The sequence below is a fragment of the Pteronotus mesoamericanus genome, unplaced genomic scaffold (assembly GCF_021234165.1).
Source record: "Pteronotus mesoamericanus isolate MK-2021 breed Mesoamerican mustached bat unplaced genomic scaffold, CSHL_Meso_final contig_74, whole genome shotgun sequence".
NCBI lineage: Eukaryota > Metazoa > Chordata > Mammalia > Chiroptera > Mormoopidae > Pteronotus > Pteronotus mesoamericanus.
In genome coordinates, this window is record NW_026555247.1 from 41,968,524 (window position 1) to 41,992,502 (window position 23,979).

General features: G+C 42.2%; 1 protein-coding gene across 1 annotated transcript in view; it reads left to right on the forward strand.

Annotated features, from left to right (window-relative positions):
• Positions 1 to 23,979, forward strand: part of CUNH18orf63 (chromosome unknown C18orf63 homolog) — a 30,132-nt gene that overhangs the window by 1,040 nt on the left and 5,113 nt on the right. The window contains exons 2-12 of the mRNA XM_054583381.1: positions 902 to 980; positions 2,676 to 2,732; positions 7,412 to 7,523; positions 8,090 to 8,131; positions 9,558 to 9,634; positions 10,917 to 11,026; positions 11,827 to 11,923; positions 12,035 to 12,120; positions 13,290 to 13,473; positions 17,708 to 18,727; positions 18,913 to 18,999. Of these exons, the coding sequence (XP_054439356.1) occupies positions 902 to 980; positions 2,676 to 2,732; positions 7,412 to 7,523; positions 8,090 to 8,131; positions 9,558 to 9,634; positions 10,917 to 11,026; positions 11,827 to 11,923; positions 12,035 to 12,120; positions 13,290 to 13,473; positions 17,708 to 18,727; positions 18,913 to 18,999 (1,951 nt within the window). The remainder of the gene's footprint in view (positions 1 to 901; positions 981 to 2,675; positions 2,733 to 7,411; positions 7,524 to 8,089; positions 8,132 to 9,557; positions 9,635 to 10,916; positions 11,027 to 11,826; positions 11,924 to 12,034; positions 12,121 to 13,289; positions 13,474 to 17,707; positions 18,728 to 18,912; positions 19,000 to 23,979) is intronic.

The following is a 23,979-nucleotide window of genomic DNA, read 5'->3' on the forward strand; positions in this document are numbered from 1 at the left end:
CCGTGGTTTTTACACTTGTTTCATGATGATTAGTAATTTGGGAAATGTTTATATTTCCAACTCTATTCCTTTTTATGTTTTCCACACCTTCCCCTTGACTTTTGAAGCAAAATTATTGATGATAATTTGAATTGTAATTTTTGTTCTGTGTTCATTTGGCCATTGAATGCTAAATTAAAACCACTAATGTCATTCTGGCTTGGGGAAAAAAATTCATTTTTGCAGGAAGAGAATCTAGTCAATAGTTCTAACATTGAAGGAGTTGATAAGTTCACTGATAGTTGAATCCTTAGACCATTACCCCTGTTCCCCCGACCATGTAAAAAACAAAGGAAAATGGAAGAAACTGGAGTTAGAGGAGATGGATTCTTCAGTGGTAGGACTTCTTCAAGTCTATAGTTAGGGTGGAAATAGGGTTTTAAAAGTGGAACTCACGTTCACAGAGGAAAGAAGTTGGGACATTCAGATTCAGGGACAAGTTTGCATATTAATATCGATACCTAAACTTTTAAAATTTTATTAATTCAAATCTTGGCTGAGTGCCTATAATGTTTAAGGTACCATGCCAAGTGTGGGGAGAGATACAGAAATCTATAACACAGTCTTTGCCTGGAAGAGCCTTAAACTTTTGATTGGAACTAAGTAATTTTTTTTATTGATTGGTTTTAGAGAGAAGGAGGAAGGAAGAGAGAGAAAGAGAGAAACGTTGATTTGTTGTTCTGCCTATGCGTTCAGTGGTCGACTCCTGTGTTTTCGCTGACTGGCAGGGGGGTTGGGGGGTGCTCCAACCGACTTAGCGACCTGGCCAGGGCCAGGGCTAAGTTGTTTTTAAATGTTCTGTGAAGGTAAAAACAGACAGTAGGCAAATCCACTTTAAAATGGATACATTTTATCTCCACAGGCAATTGCTGTTTTTACACGAAGATATTCTTGCATCGCCTGTGCCTGGAATATTTAGCCAAATTTGGGTGGTGATGGCGGTTAGTATTTTAACATTTTATAAAGTATTGTTACTAATTACTTTGGGCAATGTTAACACACACTAATTCAAGTACTACTTATAGCTCAAATTGAGGATGGTTTATGAAGACAGATTACATTGTTTTGTAGTTTAATCGAACCACTAACAAACTTTGACATACCTGATGTTTAAAATTCATTTTTGCGGTTCTAATATATTTAGTTTTCCGTGTCATAAATGTTAAGATAAAGACTAGGAATGAGTATGTTATAGCAGAATTTTTAAAGATAAAATCCTTTTCTCATATTTTGTTCTTTAGAATTACACTTAATGTAAAGGAAGAAAGTGCTCATTCCAAGAAATCTCTACTTGTTTTTAAAGAATTTAGATCAACATTTTTTTATTTGAAAATTTATTTTAATTTTTACACTTAATAAAAATTATATTTCCCAGTGCTATATAAAATGGGGAATGATAATGAAGTACCAGGTATTTTTATAAAAGTCATAGTATCCTGAGCTTTTTGTCAAAAATCTTTCTGAAAATCCTCTTACTCTGAAATTTTAATTTCCCAGAATCCAGTGATATCAACATTTATTAACAGTGTTGATAAGCCATACAGAATATTCAGGTCTTTTGTTTTTCTTCTTATCCTTAACATAGATTTTAAGAAAGAAAAGCTGTTGGTGAACAGGTAGACACCAATACCTCTTAATTGTGTTTTCTTTTACCTGAAAACTTTATGAAACAAAGAGGAGATTGTTTTAGAGTTCTAATCGAATATCCAATCTTGGAATAGCCATCTAAAAAATGTTTTGCTTTTTAATAAATATATTACATGCTATAAAAAATACAAAAATATTTAAAATGGGCTTATTATGCATAGTATTTTGAAACTTGCCTTCAATTTTCTCTTTAACAGCCTCTCCTGGATATTCTGTGTCAGTACATGATTCTTTCTCATTTTTAATGCTGTGAAATTTTGTTGTATGGGTATAAAATAATTTAATTATCACTTTCTAATGCACACCTTGAGTTTCTAGTTTTGCGCTCTTGCAAACAGTGCTTCAGAAAGCAGCATTGAAATTCTATCATTTGCATTTGTCTGGTAGTTTCTATGGGTTGAATTCTTAGAAATGAGATTGCAGCACATTTCAACTATACTCCAGATACTGTGAAACTGCTCTCTGAAAAGCTGTACTAGATTACATTTTAACAAATCGTGTTTGAAAAATTCTGTATTTCCACATCGCCACAGACACTGGATATTTGCAGCCTTCACACACCTGCCAATCTTCTAGGTCACCAACACTGTCTTTTAATTTGTACGGCTTCCATTGGTGAGCAGGTGTGCCTTGGCGGTTTGAACTTTTTCTTGACCTTCCACTTATGTCCCTTTTCCTTGTTAATGTCTAAGAACTTACTATATATAAAGAAATATATTAATATTAATTATATGAACGTTGTTGGCCTCTTTCCTCATACGGCTTCTGGGTTCCTGTCGCCCCAGACAGGCTCCTGCGCTTGGAGGGAGCGCGCCCGCGGGTGTGTTCCGGGGCAGGTCGGCCGTCGCCGGCGTCTCCTGGCGCAGGAGCTGTCGGGGACGTCCGGGTTCTGTGCTCTCTGCTGCATAGTCTTGATGGTCTTTTAGGTGTTGCTTTATTTAATAATACATTTGTTGAGTCATTTTTATAAATGTCTGTTTTTGTTGTAGATACCATTTTATAAAGCTGGAAAACTTAATGCCTATATTGAAAAATATGGAGCTAAGGTAAGTTTTTAAAAAGATAATAATTCCAAATGTTGATACTGATTTTGTAGTCAACTTTTTTTGTCAGCCAACAAAAATTGGAGTATATTTCTCATAAGTTACTGCTATGCATGTGTAAGAGGAGAGCAATTTGTTTCATTTAGTAGAGATAGTGGGGAAGGGGGCTTAATTTTTGTTGGGTACTTTCTTGTGGGCATTTTACATGGCATAATCTAACTTACAATGTAGCTCCTGGAAGTTAATAGTCTCATTTTACAGATGAGGGAAATGAAACCCAGAGAGATAAAAAATTGTTCATAACAATGTAGCTAATAAGTGGAGGCACAAAGCAGTGTACATGGTATTCTTGGGGACAATTTCTGGATCTTAGCAAGGAAAATAGGAATAGTGTGCTGAGCGCCTCATGTGTCCCGGTTACCGCGGCCATGGTGACGTGGCTGGCGCTCACATCCCGTCTCTACACGTGTCTCTGAGCACTCTTCCCTCCATTACCCCGGCAGGCTAACCCGCTGGGGCCCTCGAGAGCACGGCTTGTGGTCCTCTCTGAGAGGAGACGCGTCCTTTAGGTTCTAGGAGGACGACGAGGTCTCCCCAAGCCCAGAGGTGCTCACACAGTCTCCCGAGGAGCCTCTGAATCACCGGACAGTGGGGCTCAGGCATCAGTCACAGTCTGCGGGAGAGGGGTGCTCTTTAGGGACAATGTGGAAGAGTTTTTCTTTAATCTTTGTGCTAAGACAAGCCTGAACTATGAAAACTAAAGTTACAGTGTATCATGTACCTGGAACTAGAAACTAGGTCTTCCAGGGATCTCTACAAACCTTTGTCTTTTATTGAGGAGAGCGTCTCAGAGTTTAGTGGAGACCCCTTTGCTGTCTTACTTGCTGCTCTTGGAGAACTTAATCTTATTAATATATTGATCTAAATGTCAAAATGGTGTTGTCTTTTGACAAATGTATCACAAAAGCAATAGATACAACATGATTTTAGAGAGAAATTCTAAAGATTAAAACATTTTTAGCGTAAGAACAGATCACATTTCAGTATTGAATTAGTAAAAGAATATTTATGGAGGCAGAGACAAATGTATTTGAAAAAATAAATTAAAATAAAATTAAAAAAAGAAAATAAAAGCCAAACCAGACACCACCATTAAAAAAAAAAGAATATTTATACTAAGTACCCTCATTTTATATGTATCTTAAGGTTATAAGAAAAGTAAGTTAAGAAATACAGCTTCTGCAGTCATTATACACTAATAAAAACACACTCTATGAAGTATTTTCTTCTAGTTTTTTATACTTCCATCTTTGGCCTTATCACTGCAAGTTGTCCGGTGTCCACAGTCTTTTTGTTCATACTCTTACTGTTTCTCCACTTGCCCAGTTCCTCATTGTTACTAAGTAAACGTGCTTTGTTCCCTTCACCAGACTTCCAGATCCCAAATGCCTTGATATTCATTAGCTTCCTCCCAGCCTGGCTTTGTTACCCTCTTGGGCCTTCGTGGTTATGCTCAATTTTTCTCATTATGGGCACTTTCTGGAGAATAGTAATTGTAGTCAGCAGGTATTTATTGAACATCTATTATATGCTGAGCCACTCTACTTGCTTCTAGAGTAAAAGCTATAAACCAGATACACTCCCTGACCTCAGAAATCTTATAGCAGGAAAAATTTTCCTCCTTTTTAAAAAGTTTTTGGAGTTTGTGTAGAATTTTTATTATTCCTTCTATAAATGTTTGGTGAAATTCACCAATAAAGTTACCTGGGCCTGGAGTTAAGCATAAAGGAAGGATTTTAACTACAATTCAGTTTCTTTAATAGATAATAGAGCTATTCGAGTTCTCTATTTCAAGGATCATACCTATTTCATTGAAGGTGTCAGACTGATGACATAAATTTACTTACAGTATTTGCTTGTTTTCTTTGGCTGTAGAGTGATGTCTCCTCTCTTATTCTATATATTGGTAGCCTGTATCTTTTTTTCCTCCCTTACCAATCTTGCAAGAGGCTTCACAGTCTTACTGATCTCAAAGAACAGCTTTTCGTCTCACTGATTTTCCTGTTTTGTATTTCATTGATTTTCATTTTGGCCTTTATTATTTCTTCTCTTATGCCTACTTTGGGTTTATTTCTGTGTTATTTTCTTTATGGGGAGGTGCAAACACAAATAGAACGTGATCTTGTGCAGTGGTGAGGATAGCGCATTGGGAGTAAGCAGGAATAGGCATCAGCTGTAACGGAGGGTACGGTGGACTGAGGTAAGCGAGTGCATCCTGGCAGGGGCCTGGAGCCGTCCAGCCCCGTGGTGAGGGGCGGCGCCCCCGGCCCGCGCAGAGCGTGAAGCCTCTCCTCAGGCCACGCTGCCATTTGGTTTATGCTTGCTGTAGTCAGTTTAAGTTTTTAATTCTCTTCTTCCCCAAGCCCTCCCCGACACACCACCAGACCGTGAGCTTCCCCCCTAGGGTAAGCTCCGGTAAGGCACGGGCTGCGTCTGCTGCTGCTCACTCAGCGCAGAGCTAAGCACAGGACAGGCGTCCAGTGGCTGCGGTGAAGGAATAAATGAGTAAACGCATCTCCCCTGAATCCTTGTTATCAAAAATAAATGATACTTATTTTCCTTTTTCTAGTTTCTTAAGGTGGAAACTGAGGTCCCTGATTTGAGGACTTTTTCTTTTCCAATATAGACTCACTTAAATGCTATAAATTTCCTCGTAAACATGTTTTGCTTTGATTTTCCTCAGTTCAGAATACTTTCTAATTCCCCTTTGATTTCTTTGATCTGTGGGTTAGTTAGAAGTGTGTTACGTAGTTTCCACATATTTGGGGCTATTCTAGGGATTTTTTTTTTAATCCTCGCCTGAGGATATGTTTATTGATTTTAGAGAGAAACACCAATGTGAGGAACGTCAATCAGTTGCCTCCCATATGCATGCCGACCATGGATTGAACCACAACCTGCTGGTGTAAGGGATGATGGTCCAACCAACTGAGCTCCCCAGGCAGGGCCAGAGATCTGTTACTGTTTTCTGATTTAACTGTAGCTAGAGAACGTGTTTTATATGACCTGAATGTTTTAGAATTTATTGAGGTTTGTTTTATGGTCCAGAATACGGTCTATCTTAGTAAGTGATTCTTTTCTTCTTGAGAAGAAGGTGCATTGCGCTGTTGTGTCAGGTAGTCTATAAATGTAACACTAACAAAAGTTGATAGTGTTAAGGTACTATATTCTCACTTATTTTCTGTCTACCTGTTTTATCAATTATTGAGAAAATACGGTACAGGATTTGCCCCTGACTATAGCAGAGGGATCAGTGAGACCCCCTTTGGCCTGGAAGGCATCCAGGCCACCAGTCAAGACGTCTGTGAGCAACAGGATTGCCCGAGCCTCCCTCTTGGCTGCTGTGAGCCGCCACTTCCTGCTCTGCCTGGGTTAATGCCTCAGGCCAAGGGGGCATCAACACAGAACCAGGGCCACGGGGCTTCCTGAGGGAGATCCTGACGGGGGATGGGATTTGCTCAGCTGCTTGGGCCCTGGGCCCTGGGGCAAGTGTGAGGCCACATTGCAGCTTGGCCTCGTCCCACTGCTCGGAGTCCTGCTGAGAGGGGCCCTAATTTCCATGAGGCAAAGGAACAGACTGGGTGCTTTCCCCTCACAACAGATTAACCGCTGGCATCCTGGGAAATCACCAGAGGCCCAGAGGGTATGAAAATGAGGGTGGGGAATGCTGGGAGACAGTCTGCCTCGGCACTGCCATTCTTCCGCGTGTCCAGCCGGCAGAGGCAGCCGCAGCCGCAGCCGCAGCAGGAGCATTCGCCTCTGGACTGTGTGTGCACAGGCGTTTGTAGAGAAACCAGCCTTGGTCCTTCCCCCAGCCGGAGTGGCTCCTCACACGCTTGTGCTCACCCACGCTCAGCCGCATACTCATGAGGAGCTCTGTGGCCTCAGGGTGCGCTCTCCGTGCAGCCCTCTCATCGCAGCTCTTTACCCCCAGACCCTCCCTCCCTTGTCTCCCTGGGCTGTCAGCTCTGTCTCCTCGACCCAGGGAGTCCCTTGGCTCTCCCAGGTCCCCCCACCGCCACCCCAAGCCCCAGGCCCGCCGCACGGCAGCCTGGAAAACCCTCTTCAGTCAGTGTGTTGGTTTCTGTCTCTCTGGGACTGCTTTTCTCTGTTGCTTGATGTCCAGCATCCTCTGAACCATTTTTCCGTATGACCCGCCCCATTTTTAGTGTTATCCCAGGAGGGAGGATAAATCTGCATCCTAGTATTCTCATTGGTCAGAGACCCTAATTTTAAATTCTCTACAAGTAGAGATGCTTTGCTAATTGGTCCCCATGTGAGTATATCATTGTTTTCAGGTGCTGAACTAGTGTGAACAAGAGAAATAGTACAGCATAGATCTGGTCTGTTCCTTCTGCTTAGAGCAGACTGCAGAGTGCGGTGTAAGGCCCTAGCACAGGGGCTCCGGAAGTCTCGGTTCTTGGGTCAGGATGGGGCGTGACGGCAGTCACGGCTTCGAGGTGAAAATAGCGGACGCTTCTCTAGCCTCAGTGACGACTACAGCTTACATCCAGAAGAGCCCAGCGTGTTGGGCGGTGGTCTAAACACAGGCATTCTCTGGGAGTTTATAGCGATGTACCGACTGCTGTGTTTGCTCATGTGTTGTCCTTTTACCTTTTTAGGCAGAGGCGCCACAAAGAGTAATTCCTGTAATTCTTCAAAACTGCCTTTCGTATTCCCTCACGGCTAGACTTGCTCCAGCCTGGAATAAAACTGGCCATCTCTTGGTGCAAGGTGACTTTCTCTCTTTCAGTCATTGTGACTTTCAGAGGCAGATTACTTCAATCACGTGAATCTGCGCTTAGGAAATAGCTGTTAAAGCACAGCCCCAGCCAAGCATTCGCAGGCAAGCCCACAACAGCATCAGTGCCATCTCCTTTTTGGGGGTTACACCCAGGGGCCGGCTGGTGTTTCTTTAAAGAGGATGTGCTTATTATTTAATACTGATGCTTAGAAAGAAAGAAAGAAATATAAGTGATGGGCATTACTGTAAAATAAACAAATTACCAATATTGCTGGAACCAGAAGGGTATTCTGAGTTTTGTGTTGAGGTCTGACCATTTTCTAAGCATTTTATACTACAGAATAAATATTTGAGAGTATAATAAGGTATTTTTGTCCTTTTAATTCAAAAGATAATTTTTGAATGATTACTTTTCTTTCTGAGCTGACATGTCTTTGTATAAAACTGCATACTAAAGCATTTTCCTTAGCTTTGATAATTTTACATAAAAAGGTTGTATTTATCAATCATGATTTATGGGTTATAATAATATGGCATATCCTGTCAATTTTTTAAGGAAGAGAGTTTCTTTCTCAGATGGGAAAGCAAAATGCCGTTGGTAAGTAAAAATGTTTAAGTTAATAGATGAAACATTAATATAATCAACAGTTGTTAAACAGTGTTATAGACTCTTGAATTCTTATAATCTGGTGATTAGGTTATATCAGAATATAAACAGATGTTATTGTAATCACAATTTCACCTGGGGAAATCACCTCTGGTTCAAAATACATAGCCTAGCTCATCAAGAAAAATTCACTTCTCTCAATTTGAATAAAAGCTATAAATTTTTTATTTCTTAAAAGAAAATAACTATGAAGAACTTTAAGTCTTACAGCCATTTATACTGTGTAGTTTCCAGTAAAAACTTTATTTCTTATGAGAACATGATTCTTCTTAAAAATAAAAGTCTAAAGAGACACAGATGATCTAAAATAACAGTTTATCATAATTTAATCAGTGATATGCATGGCTGATTTGAAGGTAGACAGTTTCCTAAACAGCACTCCCAAGACAGCAGATAGCTGGACATGCAGACGTTACTAACCAGTCCTGGTAGATTGCACCGCCATTGGGCCACAGCCCCAAATCCTGGGCTAACGTCTGCGACCCACAGCCCTTCGGTCTCAGTTGCCCTCCTTGCACTAGTTCTGTGCTTACGTTGGACAGTGGCCACCCTCGTACTCTAGCTGTGGATGAGTGGGTTCGTTCCTAAATTTAGCTTCATCCATGACTACTATCAGGGTACAGCGGCTGTTGAAGACTAAAGATAACAGTTAGTAGAGCGAAGTTCTCCAGTTCTGCGTTAGAATTTGTTCTTTTAGTTTACTGAATGTAATATTCTATTGCAAAACTGACAGATTGGAAGTATATAATTCATTGGATTTTCACAAACTAAACTCACTGTTACAACCCATTCTCAGGTCAAGAAACAGAATTTTGCTAGCACCCCACAACCCCCCTTCCCCACTTTCTTCTAGCTCTTACCCCTTCCCAGGGTAACCGCTGTCTGGCTTGAATAAGTACTTTTAATTAAGAAAAAGCAAGGCGGAAGCCTTGAGGCTGTCGGATCCAGAGCACCTGCCAGAACACCTGAGGGCATCTGTTAGGAAAAGACTGCTGGGGCCAGAGTCAGGAGCTGAGGAGACAGCCTCCGTTTTTCACACAGAACAGACGTCAGACTTGTACAGGGAACTTGTTGAGCTTCCCTTTCAGTTGTGGGACCTCATTTTCCTTACTGCCAGCCTGCCCTGTGATGCCCCCCAACCCCCACCCCCAACATGGCCATGTTGTGTCAGCCTCAGTCTTTCAGGGCCTGTCAGGTACAGTGTGGGGACTGACTCTTGCCACGTGTGAAAAATCCATTCTTAACTGAGTTTCCAACTTGAATAAACTAAGTTAGTTTCTTTTGTTACTAAAATACTTAATTTGATAGGATGGAGTCATAATCCCAGAAAATTTACAATTAAATATTTTATTTTCAGTATTAGACATCAATGTAACAGAAAGTCAAGTTTGTCTAAGTGTAGAAGCTTACACAGTCAGACTGCCGCCACCTGAGGTACGGCATATTTTTATTTCTATAATTAACTATTATATTTACTACATATGTAATATATTTCTTATTATTACTTTCTAGTAGGTTTTAATTTTTTAATATGAGTGATAAGATTTTTAAATTTTCAAAATCCGTATTAAATTCTTGATATAGATACTGTTCTAAGTCTGTTTACCCAAAGAAATTACTGTCCGCCCACCACAGACCCAATAATGTCATTCTCTTGCTCAGAAGTCTCTTTAGTGACCATCAAGACTCCTGTCCCGCCTCGGCGCCCACTCCTTGCCTCCTCTTACGCTCCCAAACATTAAAAGCAGGGCTTCAGCTTGTGCTGAATGTAACATCCCCACTGGCATTCTGGTGGCATTTTCTTCTTTTGTGTCTACTCTTTACACAGAACACTTCTTGCTTTATTTTGCTATTCTCATAGCACCCAAGTACATGGCTTAACTGGTTTTATCTGCATAAAGAATTCTCAGGCTTGGTCTCTATTTTATTTATTTTAACAGACATATGGTCACACTCTTTATTACTGAAAAAGATGGGCAGCTCTGGGAGAAGGTGCCCGGTCCACCTAGAGTTAGGCAGACTGACCCACCTGCAAGCGGCGGCGTGGAAACCCACGGGTTCCGGGGGGGAGATCAGGCCCCGTTCCCTGCACAGCAGAGCATGCACGGCACTGCTATCTGCCCGCAGGCCACTCCCAAGGGGAAGAGGAAAGAGTGGCCCCAGTTTTTCTCACCAGATAGGTTGCCTCCTCTGCCCTGGAGAGGAACGAAGGAGGCGCCCAGTGACGTCAGGGTGGCAGAGCTCTTGCCAGCATGGAGGCACAGGCCAGAAATGAGGAGGGTGCTCTGCTCTTCCCTCCCAGCCCGGCGTTGCACGCTCCGTTCAGCATGCTCACTCAGTTCCTGCCTGCATTGTCGTCTGGCAGCAGCTCCTCTCTAGCCCACCTGACCTTTTAGGCAGGGCATTGTCCACATCCCGACGACTTAGAATGAGTCCATACATGTCTGTGAAACAGCACAGAACAGGAGTTTTGCTTTGGGGGTTAAGAAGGAAAAGGTGAGACACTTGCTGTACTGTAGAGGAGAGAGAGCGCGAGCTGAAACATCTATTACATGTGGAAAGTGGTTGATCCAATGTAACTGAAGCTTTTAAAATTATAACTGACTCCATGTGTGTGTGTGATCGAGAAAGAGAAAGAAACATGTCTTTCATATTTCTTTTTGTTTGCCAAATTCTTGGGAGGATTTATGCATTAAAATCTTACTTCTATTAAAAGCTAAAAGAATTTGGTATTTCGCAAAGTGTCATAAAGGAGTTTGACGCTCACGAGAATGCTGTCATTGAGGGGCACTCGATTTTAAGCGACTGGTGCTATGTGTTGCCAAGGTGAGATTTCAGTCTCTTAGCATCTGGAGAAGGTACATGATATACCATTTTTCTCTAATTTTGCTTCAACATTGATTTGTGCAAAAGTATAAACCATTCTGTGAATTGTTGAAACAATTATAACTTTAAAGAGATATAACAGTATATTGTCATACTTACAGAAGCCATCAATTTTCTCTATCAGATGACTAAAATAATTTTATGGTATGCTAAGTGTACAATACATGTTTTTATTAGATCTATTTTTAAAGTAAAATTTATAGGTACCTCATAAGATTAAAACTATTACAATCTCAGTAAAACCTTGTGAACTTTTACATGTAATTAATGATTCATTATTTGATATAAGTTTGTATTATATTTAAAACATGGCTTGTTATTAATATGAATAGGACCAGTAGGATGAAAGTTTAACCTGCTTTATAAAAAATAACTTCAGAGATACAAGTAATAATTTCATCATTCAGGAAAGGGGTAGATGGGAAACATAGCTCTGACTCTGATTTATCCGACTCTTAAACTTTTCCCTAAAGTCTATCAATTACCAGGCATATCTGTGTGTGGCAACAGTAATCATTGTTCTGTGTTTATAACTGACATATTGTTTGCATCAGTTCCATTTAGTTTTTCCTGACAGTTCTAGTTAAAATTTAAATCAGTGGGTATTTGGAACTAGGAGCAAGTGATAAGTTTATTGCTTAAGTGTTGATAGTTGCTAAATCTTCATGAATGCTTTCTAAATCTCATAGTTAAACTGTAAGCATGGGCGTGTGACATTTTGCCACTCTTGTTTTTCACAGTATGAAAATGGGACAGATACTAAGTATTGTTCATACCGCGCCCCCTGACTCTCCTTTTCACTCATATAAAGATTTCCAGATGCACTGGGATGCCCTGGTAAGGAACAGAAGCACATTTATGTTAGAAGCTATTTGGTTTGGCTTCTTATAATTTAATCTAAGTTTAGCTTTCTCTCAAGAGAATTTCAACTTTGTTCTTAATTTTCAGTACGGCTATAAACTTCCAGAAGACCATGGAAGCACTAACGTATACTGCAGCATCTACTTCAGGACCATAGGCGGGAGGGTCTTCACATATCCTTCGCGTGCCAGCCCCGGGAGGCGCTCTCTGCCCCGCCGGCGGCCCGGGCTCTCCTGCCCTGATGCCGGCAGCGTCGTCAGCCGCCCTGGTGTCTGGATGCCCCTGCTTTCCTCTCTACTTTTTATCTGCATGAGTAGTTTTGTTTTTCCTAGAATTTTCCCATTTTTATTTGAGGATGAGTTTAATAATGGTATTTCTTAAACGCTACTGCAACAATTGAGACAGCAAAGGAACTGTACAGTAGATAGGAAAAGTGGTTATTTGAGTCCTAATAGAAAGAAAATCGTAGGATTCTCCTTAGCCGAGGGCTCCCTCCAGTGGTATTTTGGATATTACTGAAAGAGTGGAATTAGAATTAGTTGTTTAACAAAGGATTTTATTTTGGGGAGATTATTTTACAGGCAAAATTTAGAAGACTTGCATTTAATGTACTCCATGGACTTAAGAAAATAACTTAATGTTATTTTTAAAACTTTGCACACAGAAGCGCCCAAGTGCTCCTGTGAAACTCTCCAGTCCGCATACTGACCCTGCGCCCGCCCCTCTGCTCTGACCCCTGGAGCACTGGAGGGGGGGGGGGGCAGGGGGCCTCGGCGCTCCTGCTGTGTGACTTCCTAGCTCTGACCGCGGGGTGAAGTGGGTGGGTACAGACACCAGCCGTTGCCTTTTGTCAGAGGCCAAGTCACTATTCCAGGTCCTCAGGGTCGTCTTCCTCAGAAAAGTCACTGCTTCTTTCCAAGAACTGCTTTTGGAGCCTGAATGAAATCTGCCTGTGTTGTTTCTCTGTCCTTAATCTTCACTGCTTTTTGGAGACGCAGCCTTTTCATTATTGACTATAAACATTCACTTTTATAATCTATAAATGTCATAGTGTCTTTCTTACTAACTATTTATGGAATGTCTTAGTTCGCTGGCCTGTATAGAAGGCCATCTCTTAAGGATATAGTGAGTTGTCTTGATTGTGAGTATTAAAACAGAAGTAATAGTATTCCTGTGAGGAAACATGCTTTTTAGCTTTGGATTATAAACTTGGAATTATTTAGCTTGGAATAAATACGCAATATGTAAAATAGGATTTAGTTGTGCCTGCTTTTTAACAGTTACTATTTAATACTTTCTTTCATTCCGTAAAAATGTTCCATTGTTCTTTAACATTGTTCACATACCCTCTCAGCTGCATCCGAAGTCAGCCCGTACAGTTCTTTCCGAGGGTGGATTTGGAAGGTGTGTTGAAAAGTTTTCTTTCAGATTTAAAGGCTAAATTGCCCCATATATGTGGATTTCCCATTAAGATGACAACGAAATCGTGCTACTACACCCAAGAACTAACTAAACCACGAATACAGGTAAGAGATCCGTGTCCTGTCGAGCTCTCTGACACGTGCTATGCACTGTCTTACTCAGATCTCAGTTCAGTGTTTCCCCACTTGCTGTTAGTGTACTTAACCTTTTGTCACTGCCATTTATTACTGTGGCACTTAGCGTGCTCTCATAGACGCAGTTCGCTGGTCTCATTAGCGTGAGCCCCTGGCGGCTGAGGACTGTGTCCGCCTCCTTGTCCAGAGTACCTGGGACAGCAGAGGATGTCATTGAGTGCTTCTCCAGTGAGCCGGTGACCTCACAGGATAGTTTACAGTATTTGCCTCATACAAACCCAACTTGACTTTGAACTCCTGCCACTTCATTTGAGTGTGATTGAAAAAGCCTTTGACTTCATTTATATAAAGTTATTTCTGTAAGATTTTCATTGTAAGATGATGTGCTAAGTGAAATCTTACTTATGAAACAGAAGTAGATAATAAGTAATACTGATAAACCATGATGGCCTCTCTTCACATTGATTAGAATAAGATTTTTGTTTAAAGAAAGCAAAACTAAAAAGGGAAGTTTTTAAAGAACAAATCTAAGGAAGTTAATTTTAAATTTTCAACAATGATCTTTCTTTGGAATGACAAATAGTTAATGTATTTTCATCAAAGGAAAGACAAAAGTCTGAAAAACTGCAGCAGTTTAAAGTATAATATGAAGTAAGTGAATATTTCCGTGCCTGCTCAGTCTCCTCTCTTGGACGTGTTAGGTCCCCTGTTGCGTGTAGTTCCCATTGCCGCAGGGATTTGTCTTTCACGTGGCGCTGACTTGCTGTGGCTCCAACACACTGCCATGTGGCACTTCTCCGGCTTTTGCCGACATGCTAATTGTGTTACTCTCTCTATAATCCTTCACTAAAGTTTGCAAGAGCCCGTGTGACGGGCCCTGTTCATCCCTCAGGCCGGGCCACATCACCCACCACTGGCCAGCACGTGGTGTCCGTGTCCCCGGCCAGGGGCAGCACCTCATACCCACAGGGACATTACAACCATGGCAGCCTCAGCTAACCATGCTAACAGCGGGGCTGTGGGCAGGGCCGTCTCCTGGGACGGGGGCGGGGGGCGGGGGGCGCGGGAGGGCAAGTGCTGTTCCCGGCTCTGTGGCAATGCGTCGGGAGTTCTCGCCCAGGTACAGCATTTTAAAAAGTTTGATTGTCGGACAGGTCCAGACCTGAGGAATTTAGCGGATAGATCATTATCTCGTGCATTTTTATTGAATATACAGGGTCCAGCACAAATAATGCCCCCTTTTTATTACAAAATCGTAAGCATGTTATTCTCTAACATAATAATATCACACGTAAGCACACTGTATGACATTTTAGGTGAAATGTTCAAATTGCTGTCCATCCTGTGCAAGACATTCACATACCCTACCAGCCACACTCAAGTAAGCCTTCTGCCAGACCCTGTATTTATTGACGACTAAATATTTCTAGCCCGTGTCTTAGAAATAGTGAATCCAAACAATAAACTTACTAAAGTGAGCTTCTTAACCGTGAAGTAACAAATTGGAAATTCTGGTCTTTATTTGCTCCTGAGAATAAAAATGTCTCCTACTCAATTTCATTTAATACCTTCTGTATGCCAGCTGCTTAATTTATGCGTATTATCTCATTTAATTGTCAAAATAAACTCTTGGAATAAAGGATTGTTTTCTCAATTTTGCAGACAAGGAAACAATCTCAGAGCATCCAAGTAATCTAATCAAAGCCGTACAGTTAAATATATTGCAGAATTAGGACTGAAATCCAAAGTCAGGTTCTTAATCCTGCAATTGGAAAGAGTTTAGATGGGCGGTTAAGACCCCAGGCTGTAGAGCCAGGCTGTTTGGATTTGACCTTCTTTACTACTTGGATAACCTGGGGCGAGTTATTTGGTCTCCCCGTGCCTGCCTGGGCTTCCTCTGTTGTGAAGTGGGGCGTGGCAGTGGCGGTCATACCAGCACTCGTCACAAGTGGGCCTCCAGGAAGCTGACCCTGACGTGGAGTCCAGCGCGTGGTGCTGCCTGGGGCTGCCCTTGGAGTCCGCACCTGCTGGGGAGGGGTGGGACCGGGAGGCAGTGGGCTCGGGTGCCGGGGGAAGCCAGAAGCAAAGCAGGTGCCAGCCAGCCATGGCCAGCCTGTTACGTCATCTGTGCAGACTTGGACATGCGTGCCTATCTCACAAGAGCTTTTAAAGACTTATGTAACAACAGTTCCTTGGTATCTGATACCACGTCATACCCCAGTTCCCCATTATTTCGAGGTTTATTTGTAGGCATTTTGTGTTAGAACTCAAGCAAGGGCCACATAATTTCATATGGTGGTTATGTCTCTTAAGTCCCTTTTGTTCCATAACATTCCAGACCGACTTCTCTTTATTTAAGCCAGTTATTTGCTGGGAAAATTAGATCATTTTCCCTGGAAAATGTCCTGTACCGCAGCTTTGGCTGATGGCTTCCTTGTGTCATGTCATTTAAAGTTAACATATACTTCTAAACCCCATACTTCCTACAAACCTGTGGTTGGATCTAAGTGTACCTGCATTCTGGTTTAACTTTAATCAACATTCAAGTAGTGCAAAGTACAACCAGATTTTAATAGATAAAACACATTTGATGGTGTCATTTTGGTCAATCCGTTCAAATCTAAGAAGAGGTTAAAGCTTTTGGTTTCCCTCTATAAGTTTGTATTAATGTACAAAGCTATATAAATTAGGTGTAAAGTTCTAGAAATTAGAAGTCAACTAAGCCACATTTGCCAGTGACATCTGGCAGAATAATGACAACAGTGTTGTAAAGCATGTGTTTTTTGTGGGGTTATGCCTTCACAAAGCTTTGGTTTGGTGACCATTTAAGTATTTTAAGTTCTGTAAATTATTTATGATCTCATCTGCTGTTTCCATGGGTCCTTTTGGTAGTCTTTTTATAAATTTTGAATATAAACCTAGAGGTTACCTCCTTTGGGCTATTTACTGTAGTTTAGAAATTGGAAGAACGAATAAATGATACATGGACAGGCTAGGGGGCAAAACAAGCTCTTGGGAATTATTTCCATCACATGTGTACTTCTGAGTAGCAGGTGAAGATAAAACAGGTGTGACTGTAAACATATTCCAGACGCATATTCTAGATGTTTTATGTCAGAACACAAGGAACCTCTTCTTCTGTGAGTCTGCCTAGAATGAGGTAGTTTGTTTTTTGCCTTCTGTTTTTATTTTGGTATCTCGAGGACTAGGTGTGTTGTTTGAAAATTACTGTTGTTTTTGAAACCCAGGAGTCAAAAACAGTGGCTGTTCTTTGACTTTCTATGATTGATTTCAACTTAGTTCTTTAACTCTATTTTCATCAAATGCAAAAATATTCAGTCTAGACACTTTAAAATGACTTCATCACTTCTGACAAAACATCTCTTTATTCAGATTTAAGGCCTGTTCTCCTCCTGATAGCATCTGTGTGCAGGGGAAGCCTTGGGAGGGCGTGGGCAGGGTGTGTGGTGGAGGGCGTTTGAGGTGTTGCCTGTTGTCCACGTCAGGAGAGCGAGTGCCCCAGCTCTGTTTCTGGACACCTACGAAGCTAAGGGTGGGCACTTGGCTCCTGCCACCTCTGCCGCTGAGAAGCCAAAGGAGTTCATAGTTCTCAGCAGCAGCTGCGCACATGTGGCTTTACCTCCCACCTTCCTTCAAAACATGGTATGAGTGCAGCTGATTGGTTGGTCTCAAGTCACGTCCTAAACCCTGGCTGCAAAGGAGAAGATGTCCATTTTCAATTCCCTGGCTCTAGAGGGAACACAAGAAGTGCGGGCCGGGCGGTGAACGGCAGTCCCGTGTGTCCGCTGCGCGGTCACAGCTGCACAATGGCAGGGGTCGGGGGAGAAGCATCGGGGCGAGAGGGGAGGGGGCGCTGCACGAGGCGGCAGCAGGAGCTCGTTGGGAGGACAGTTGCTAACTGATCATAGCTGTTAAAGCTGAGTTACACAGAATCTAAAACATATCTTCATCTTAAAATATGGCATGAAAGGCTGATGTCTAAAGAGGGGTGCAAACCATAGGAAATATACACATTTCCTCAAGAAGGCTCCTTTGGTCTTTGTTTCTGGGTTTTCGTTTTGTTTCGCCTATTTTATATATCGTTGTGTTACTTTATGTCCTTATTTGGATGATATTTATAATATTTTTTTCTATTAAGGACATTATTACATTTTAAAAATCTCTTTAATCTGTATTCTTTCAGGAAAACAAAATCAAGCCACCCAATCTGACCTCAAAACAAATGTTGCAGTGCTCTCTGACTCAGGCCCCTTCCACAGGACCCTCCCCGGCCCAACGCCTGCCACCACGTTCGGGAGCCCTGGACCCCAGGGTGGGGCTTCGGGTCGGCCAGCAGAAGCCCTGCAGGCCCTCAGCTCCACCTCCGCGGCTCGGCTCTGCTCGGAGCCGCAGGGAAGCCCCGTCTGCCGAGGAGGCACTGCAAGTGCGAGTGCGTCTGGAAGCAGCAAAGCCCACGAGAGGGAGCGCTCACGCTGAAGACGCGAGTTTTAGCTCCCAAGGTGACATGGCCGCTAAGCTCGTACCAGCCTTCAAAAGTCGGTCAGGACAGATGAACAAAAATGTCTCAGAACCCGGCGACCTGGAACGAAAACCGCATGTTATGGAATCGAAGTTTTTGCTTAAAACCAATGTGATCCAACATGACAGACCAAATTTAGACCCAGCTATTAAACAAAGATCTAATCGTAACACTCAGACGAATGCTAGGAATTTAAACCAGAAGACTTCTAGACCTCTGCAAGAAAAAAAGACTGAGTCCTGTGAAGATGTGACAAGATATCCCCCTTTTAATGGAAAATCATCAGCTGCGAGTATCAATGGAAGTCAGCGACTCTCTGGTAGCTCAGGATTTCAGATGTCAGATAAGAGATTACGTGGGGTAAGAAGGGCCGTTGACTGCCAGGTGAATGGGAAAGAAATTTTAACAAGCAAATACATAGCACAGATTTTAGGGAAAGGCCACGAGTCACTACAAGTGAAAAGACCACATATTTTTGAGTCAGACACGGAAATGGAAGATACCCAACTACTGCATCAGTCAGTAAATCCAACTACAGAAATTGATGTAAGTGACCACAGATTGATAGCAAGCAGAACAGCCCACAAGTCCAAAAGGAAGCTGTGTCAGGGGTCTTCAAAAACTGCCAGGCAGCCTGGTTCCAGTAGTACCCATCGTGGACAGTCCAGTTCTTCTGTGAACCAGGTAAGAAAACCATTTTAATCTGGGGATATTTGTCGTATGGTAGGCCTTCAAAACCCCTAAGTAAAGACTTAAAGGGTTTTCCCAAGATCATCCAGAAACACATTGAGACGAAAGTTGTGCTCTAACACAACTGCACATATATGTTGTTAACTTACTAAAGATGAGATTCTTTATTCTGATTACAGATACATGACTTGGACAGATCAAAACCTAAGAAACCTCTCATCCCTGAAGCTTACAACATGGGTATGAAAACAGGAAATACCCATCAGGTAACTTAGATGACATCTTTTGATTTATTTTTCATTATGTTACATTAATTGGAATTGCCAGATTTAGGTATCTCCTACCTCTTGATAAGGAGTTACTTTTAGATTCCTTGAAGGCTTAAAATCAGCAAGGAAATAGGAACTGTTGAGAACAGCACAGGCCTTGAGTCAGGACTGCACACAGCACCTGTCACGTACGGCAGAGACCCCAAAGTGGGGAGAGAGGTCCCTTGCTGGCCCCTCGCACTCTGTGCTGGGGCACGGCGGCCGAAGGCTGCCCGCAGGCTGCCCGCAGGCCTGAGTCCACAGCCACCAGAACACCAGCCTTTGGAGACTCTCACCCAAGGATGATTAACCTTCAGTGATGCTTCAAAGGTTAATCACTCAGTTAAAATTGACTCCCAAAAATGTTGCAGTGTTGGCTAAAGATGAACTTAAGATTTAGCTGATAATGCTGAGTCTACAGCACTGAATTCACAAAACCATGCATCTGGAAATTACATTTTTTCCCATTCTGCCATCTGTTCTATTCTAAGAACAAACATATTACTAAAACATCCACAAGCACTTTTTTTTTTGCATGGAACTATTGGAATCTTTTCAATTCAGAAATTATGAGCAAACTAGAAAACTTTTTCTTTTTTATCTTCCAAATGATATTTCTTTTTATAATACAATTTTCAACCCAATTTGAGTTAACCAAAGGGTACTTAAGTCTCCTATGTATTTTATAATGTGTTTCGTGTAGTTTTTGACATCTTACACTGGAATGCACTCAGTAGGTGGTTAAGGAAAAAATGTATGTGCTCCAGTGCCTTAAAGTTTTTGTTTTTAAAATAAATGAATTCTATTCCGCTTTCACAATTTTAGAAGTACATCATTTTCCCACTTTGAATTGCTTAAAACCTAAGACAGTCTTTAAACTACAAAATCATTCCTGTCACCCAGAAGGAATAACATACTGAGAAAAAATGTAAGATATCATTATAGCAACTAATTTTCCTCAAATATAAAATTAACATACGCCCTTGTTTAAAAAAATGGAGAAATACAAAACAGTTTGAAGAAAAAAGCTTGAAAAACCACCTGTGATTTCTCTTTGCAGAGAAAACCTCTGTGAACAGAGGTGCACGGACGCTCACACACTCCAGCGAATGTGATGGGCCCCTTACATGGCCGTGGGGCCTCCTTTCTCCCCCGACAGCTTCATGTTCACGGTCGCTTACGTGGTCCACGTGAATGTAGTTGCTGTCCCTGCTCGCTGACCCTTAAGTTCTTCCCACCATGATAGCAGTGTCTTCTACAGGGGTTTGCAAAATACCCATTCGTACGACTAGTTTTGTTAGTTGAAAATATCTTTATTTTGTCCTTACTACTTACTATTTTTATTATTGAAATTTATTGGCATTCATTTTTTATTATTGAGAATACGTATGTATACATTGTATTGTGGGGTATCTGCCATATCTTTATTGACTCACTGAATTTCACTTTGGTTTATTACAACCTAACTGAAAACCCTCGATAAGCATAAAGCCTATTTCACAGAAGAGCCCGAGGCTGCTGTCACATGACCAGGCTTTTGGAGGGGAGATGTCTTTGTCTGGACCTCCTCATAAGCTGTTGCTCTGTGTCCGGCGGTGGGTGAGGTGCGGGTTGCTGGAAGGACAGCCCTGCCATTGGCCCCGTCTGCTCTCCAGCACGCCCTCCCGGTCCCTGGCAGAGGCTTGCGCACACAGGGGCGCTGAAGCAAACGTCAAGAACAGCCGCCGGTCCGTATTACAAAGAAGTTATCAAACATACAAGAAGCGAGAAAAAGAATAGAGCTCCTCACTAGTATATTCTGGCTTTCAAACATTTTAGGTGTTTCATTTACAAAATGTGATAAAAATTTTTGTGGTAAGATATTTTTAAAATGCTCAATATTCCACTGAAGAAATTGTTCATTAAATTTTTTAAAAATATCAGAGGGCCAAGTTTAAGTGGAACCTTGATTTTTTTAAAAATGTGATTTGTTGTTTTGCGATTTCACTAAACCATAGCAATTAAATGCAAAAATGAACATGAACCCTACTTCCAAAACTATAATATTAAATTTTTTCTCTTGAAATTATGCTTGACTAATTTACTATATACTTTTACTGTAAACAATTCTTTTTTCCAGAATTATCCTTCCAATTATTTTCCCATTTTCGTAGGGAAATACCTCTAGTTTAAAGCCCATCTTGAGTATGCCTTTCTCATCTGGAAACTGGCATGATAGGTAGTTGGTAAACCACAGGAAGATTGGTCTGTCATTCTGTTTCTGAGGCTGCGGAGAAAACATTTCTACAGAAGTGCAGTCGCTAAGTGCATGTCCTGGGTCACACAGCCGCCCTCAGCCCGCACGCGCTCCCCTCTGCCTTCCAGTGGCGGTCCGGGGCTGTGCCCCAGGTAACGAAGACTGTCCCGGTTAGTACGCCAAGCGTAACAACCAAAGGCGCACCCCCTGCTTGAGTTGTGTGTGGTGTCTTCCAATCCTTGATAGCTCCTCCTCCACTCCATTATTGTCTAAAACTTAGAATTTTTAGTATAGTATTTCATTTCAATAAATGTTAACCTGCATGGCAAAGCCTGCTTACGTTAGGTTCAGTCTATTTTGTGGTATCGAAGTAGGTTTCTTTTTTATCTTACGATATTCATCCTAATGAAAGTTTACCCTCCAAAAAATAAATATATATCTATGCATGTGTGCACATATTTATGATTTACTGTAGAGACACACGGGCAGATTGTTGACTGTTTACCGTCCATGTTCAGAGAAGAGTCTCTATACCAAATTGCTGTGCTAGGATTCACTGGAGAAATCAAGGAAGATTTTGGTTCATTTTAAGATTATTTTGAAAGCCAGAATAATTCTAAATTTCATTAAGGAAAACTAATTTGCACTTCTTTAAGTTTTTGATGATTTGTTTGCATTGTGGACACCTGCTGTCCCACTCCCAGATCATTCTTCACATTCCAATTTTATGTTAATTTTATAACCATTATAATTTTAAAACCATAAATAAATGATTTTTATGTTATCAGTCTTGTAAGAGCAACCATTGCATTTAAACCTATGGCAACCTGCCAAAATTAATGCTAAGAATCATCATAGAAATGTAAACCTACTTTCCGTTTACTCTTCATATTTTAAATTTCATAGTATTGCTTACTATATTTGTTTTTAGTTATATTTTATATTATAATTATACATTATATATTATTTATGTTTGTTGCTTACTATAACAAATAGGTAAAAAAGTACAGGTTTGTCAATGATTAGCTTTTACTTGACCAGCTCTCTAATCAGATTTTGCTGTTTGTCAAACTGCACGTCATCTGGTATTATGCTGGGACTAACAGTGTATTGACTATTTATTGATACTTTAGAATGGTCAGTATTTACAAGTGTTTATAGATGTCATCATCATTATATACTTAGGCTTAAACTGTTTGTGTTGTATCCTACAGTGTCTTTTTTAAATAAAAAATAAAGGTATTTCAAATAGATGTATTTTCATATGTCACAGTGACTGTAGAGAGGAATGGAAAGGCTTAGTTAGGTACGTTCCAGGTTTTTACCTCTAAGGCTCTGTCTTTTCATGTGCATTTGCTGCTTGAACCACGTAAACTAGTCTGAGTCTCCATCACTTCACAGAACTTTTGTTCCAAAACGCCCTCGTTCTTTCATTTGACTGGTCTGTCTGTAACATCTGCCATGTGCCAAGCGCTGCTGTAGGTGCTTATGATGTATCAGCACTGTTTATATGCCAGGAGGGAGAGACGGAAAACACACACAGTAAATAAGTAATATGTATAATGTATTAGAAAGTGACAAGCGTAGGGAAGAAAAACAAAGCGAGGTGAAGGCAGGCTCCCTTGGGCGGAGACTCGCAGCGGTGGGTGAGCGAGCGAGGCGGACGGCTGTCCGAAGGACGATCTGTCCAGGCCTAAGGGGCAGGCTGTGTGCTTGAGAGACGTCAGGGAGCCCAGGGCGACTAGGAGAAATGCCTGATCCCGCGGGGCTTGGCAAGGACATCCACACTGAGTGACATCGGGCTGAGACCAGAGAGCGACACAGGGCCATTCCGCCTGCGGCGCTGAGAGGAGACCCGGGCAGAGAGAGAGGCCTGGCCGCGGCTGCCTGGGCTGCGCTGTGCTGGGCGGGGCCCCCAGATTAGGAAGTCGAGAGGAAGGGGTGCTGGGCTTGGTCACGTGGGAGCAGCAGTCAGCAGGAGAAGAGCGGGCGCTGGAGTTGGAGGAGGGCTGGGGCCGCCTGCTGGGCTCCACGGGGCAGTGGTGGCAGCTGGCTGAGGGGCGGCTTCCCTGGGGCGACGAAGCACAAGTCTGTCTGCGTGTAGGGGAAAGTGGGGAACGGGCAGGGGGTAGTGATCCCGGGTGCAGACAGCTCCTTTGGGAAGGGTCGTCAGTGGGCATCTCTCCATCCTTCCTGTCGTTGGTCCCTTAACAGTGTTGCCCTTCAATCGTCCCCTTCTTGACACGCCAGTCTCCTGCGACCTCTGTAATCTTACGTCTTTGGATACAATGTCTCTGGTTGCTGGCTGAATGCACTAAAGACACACTGGGACACAGGAGGGCTGGGAAGAAGGGCATTCCGGGGGGCGAGGGGACAAGGCAGGACAAGCATCGGGCCTTTGGACGCTCAGCGCAGCCCCCGTGCTAAAACACAACCGTTCTCGCTTCTCAAGGACCCTCCAGTGCTGACGTCAAAGCAGGAGTCCCGAGGCACGCTTACGTGAGCGCTGTCGTGGGTGCCAGCCGTCCGTTTACATGCAACTGCAAAAGCCCTGCTTCACGCTAGGGGCGCTCAAGCTTGGGCTCCGTTCCGCTTCTTTCCGCTCTCACATCCTCGGGGGCGTCTCACATCACTCAGAATCTCAAGGTGGCGAGCAAGGGTTTGGGAAGACGCGAGCAGCTTCTGTATTTGAACTGGCCCTT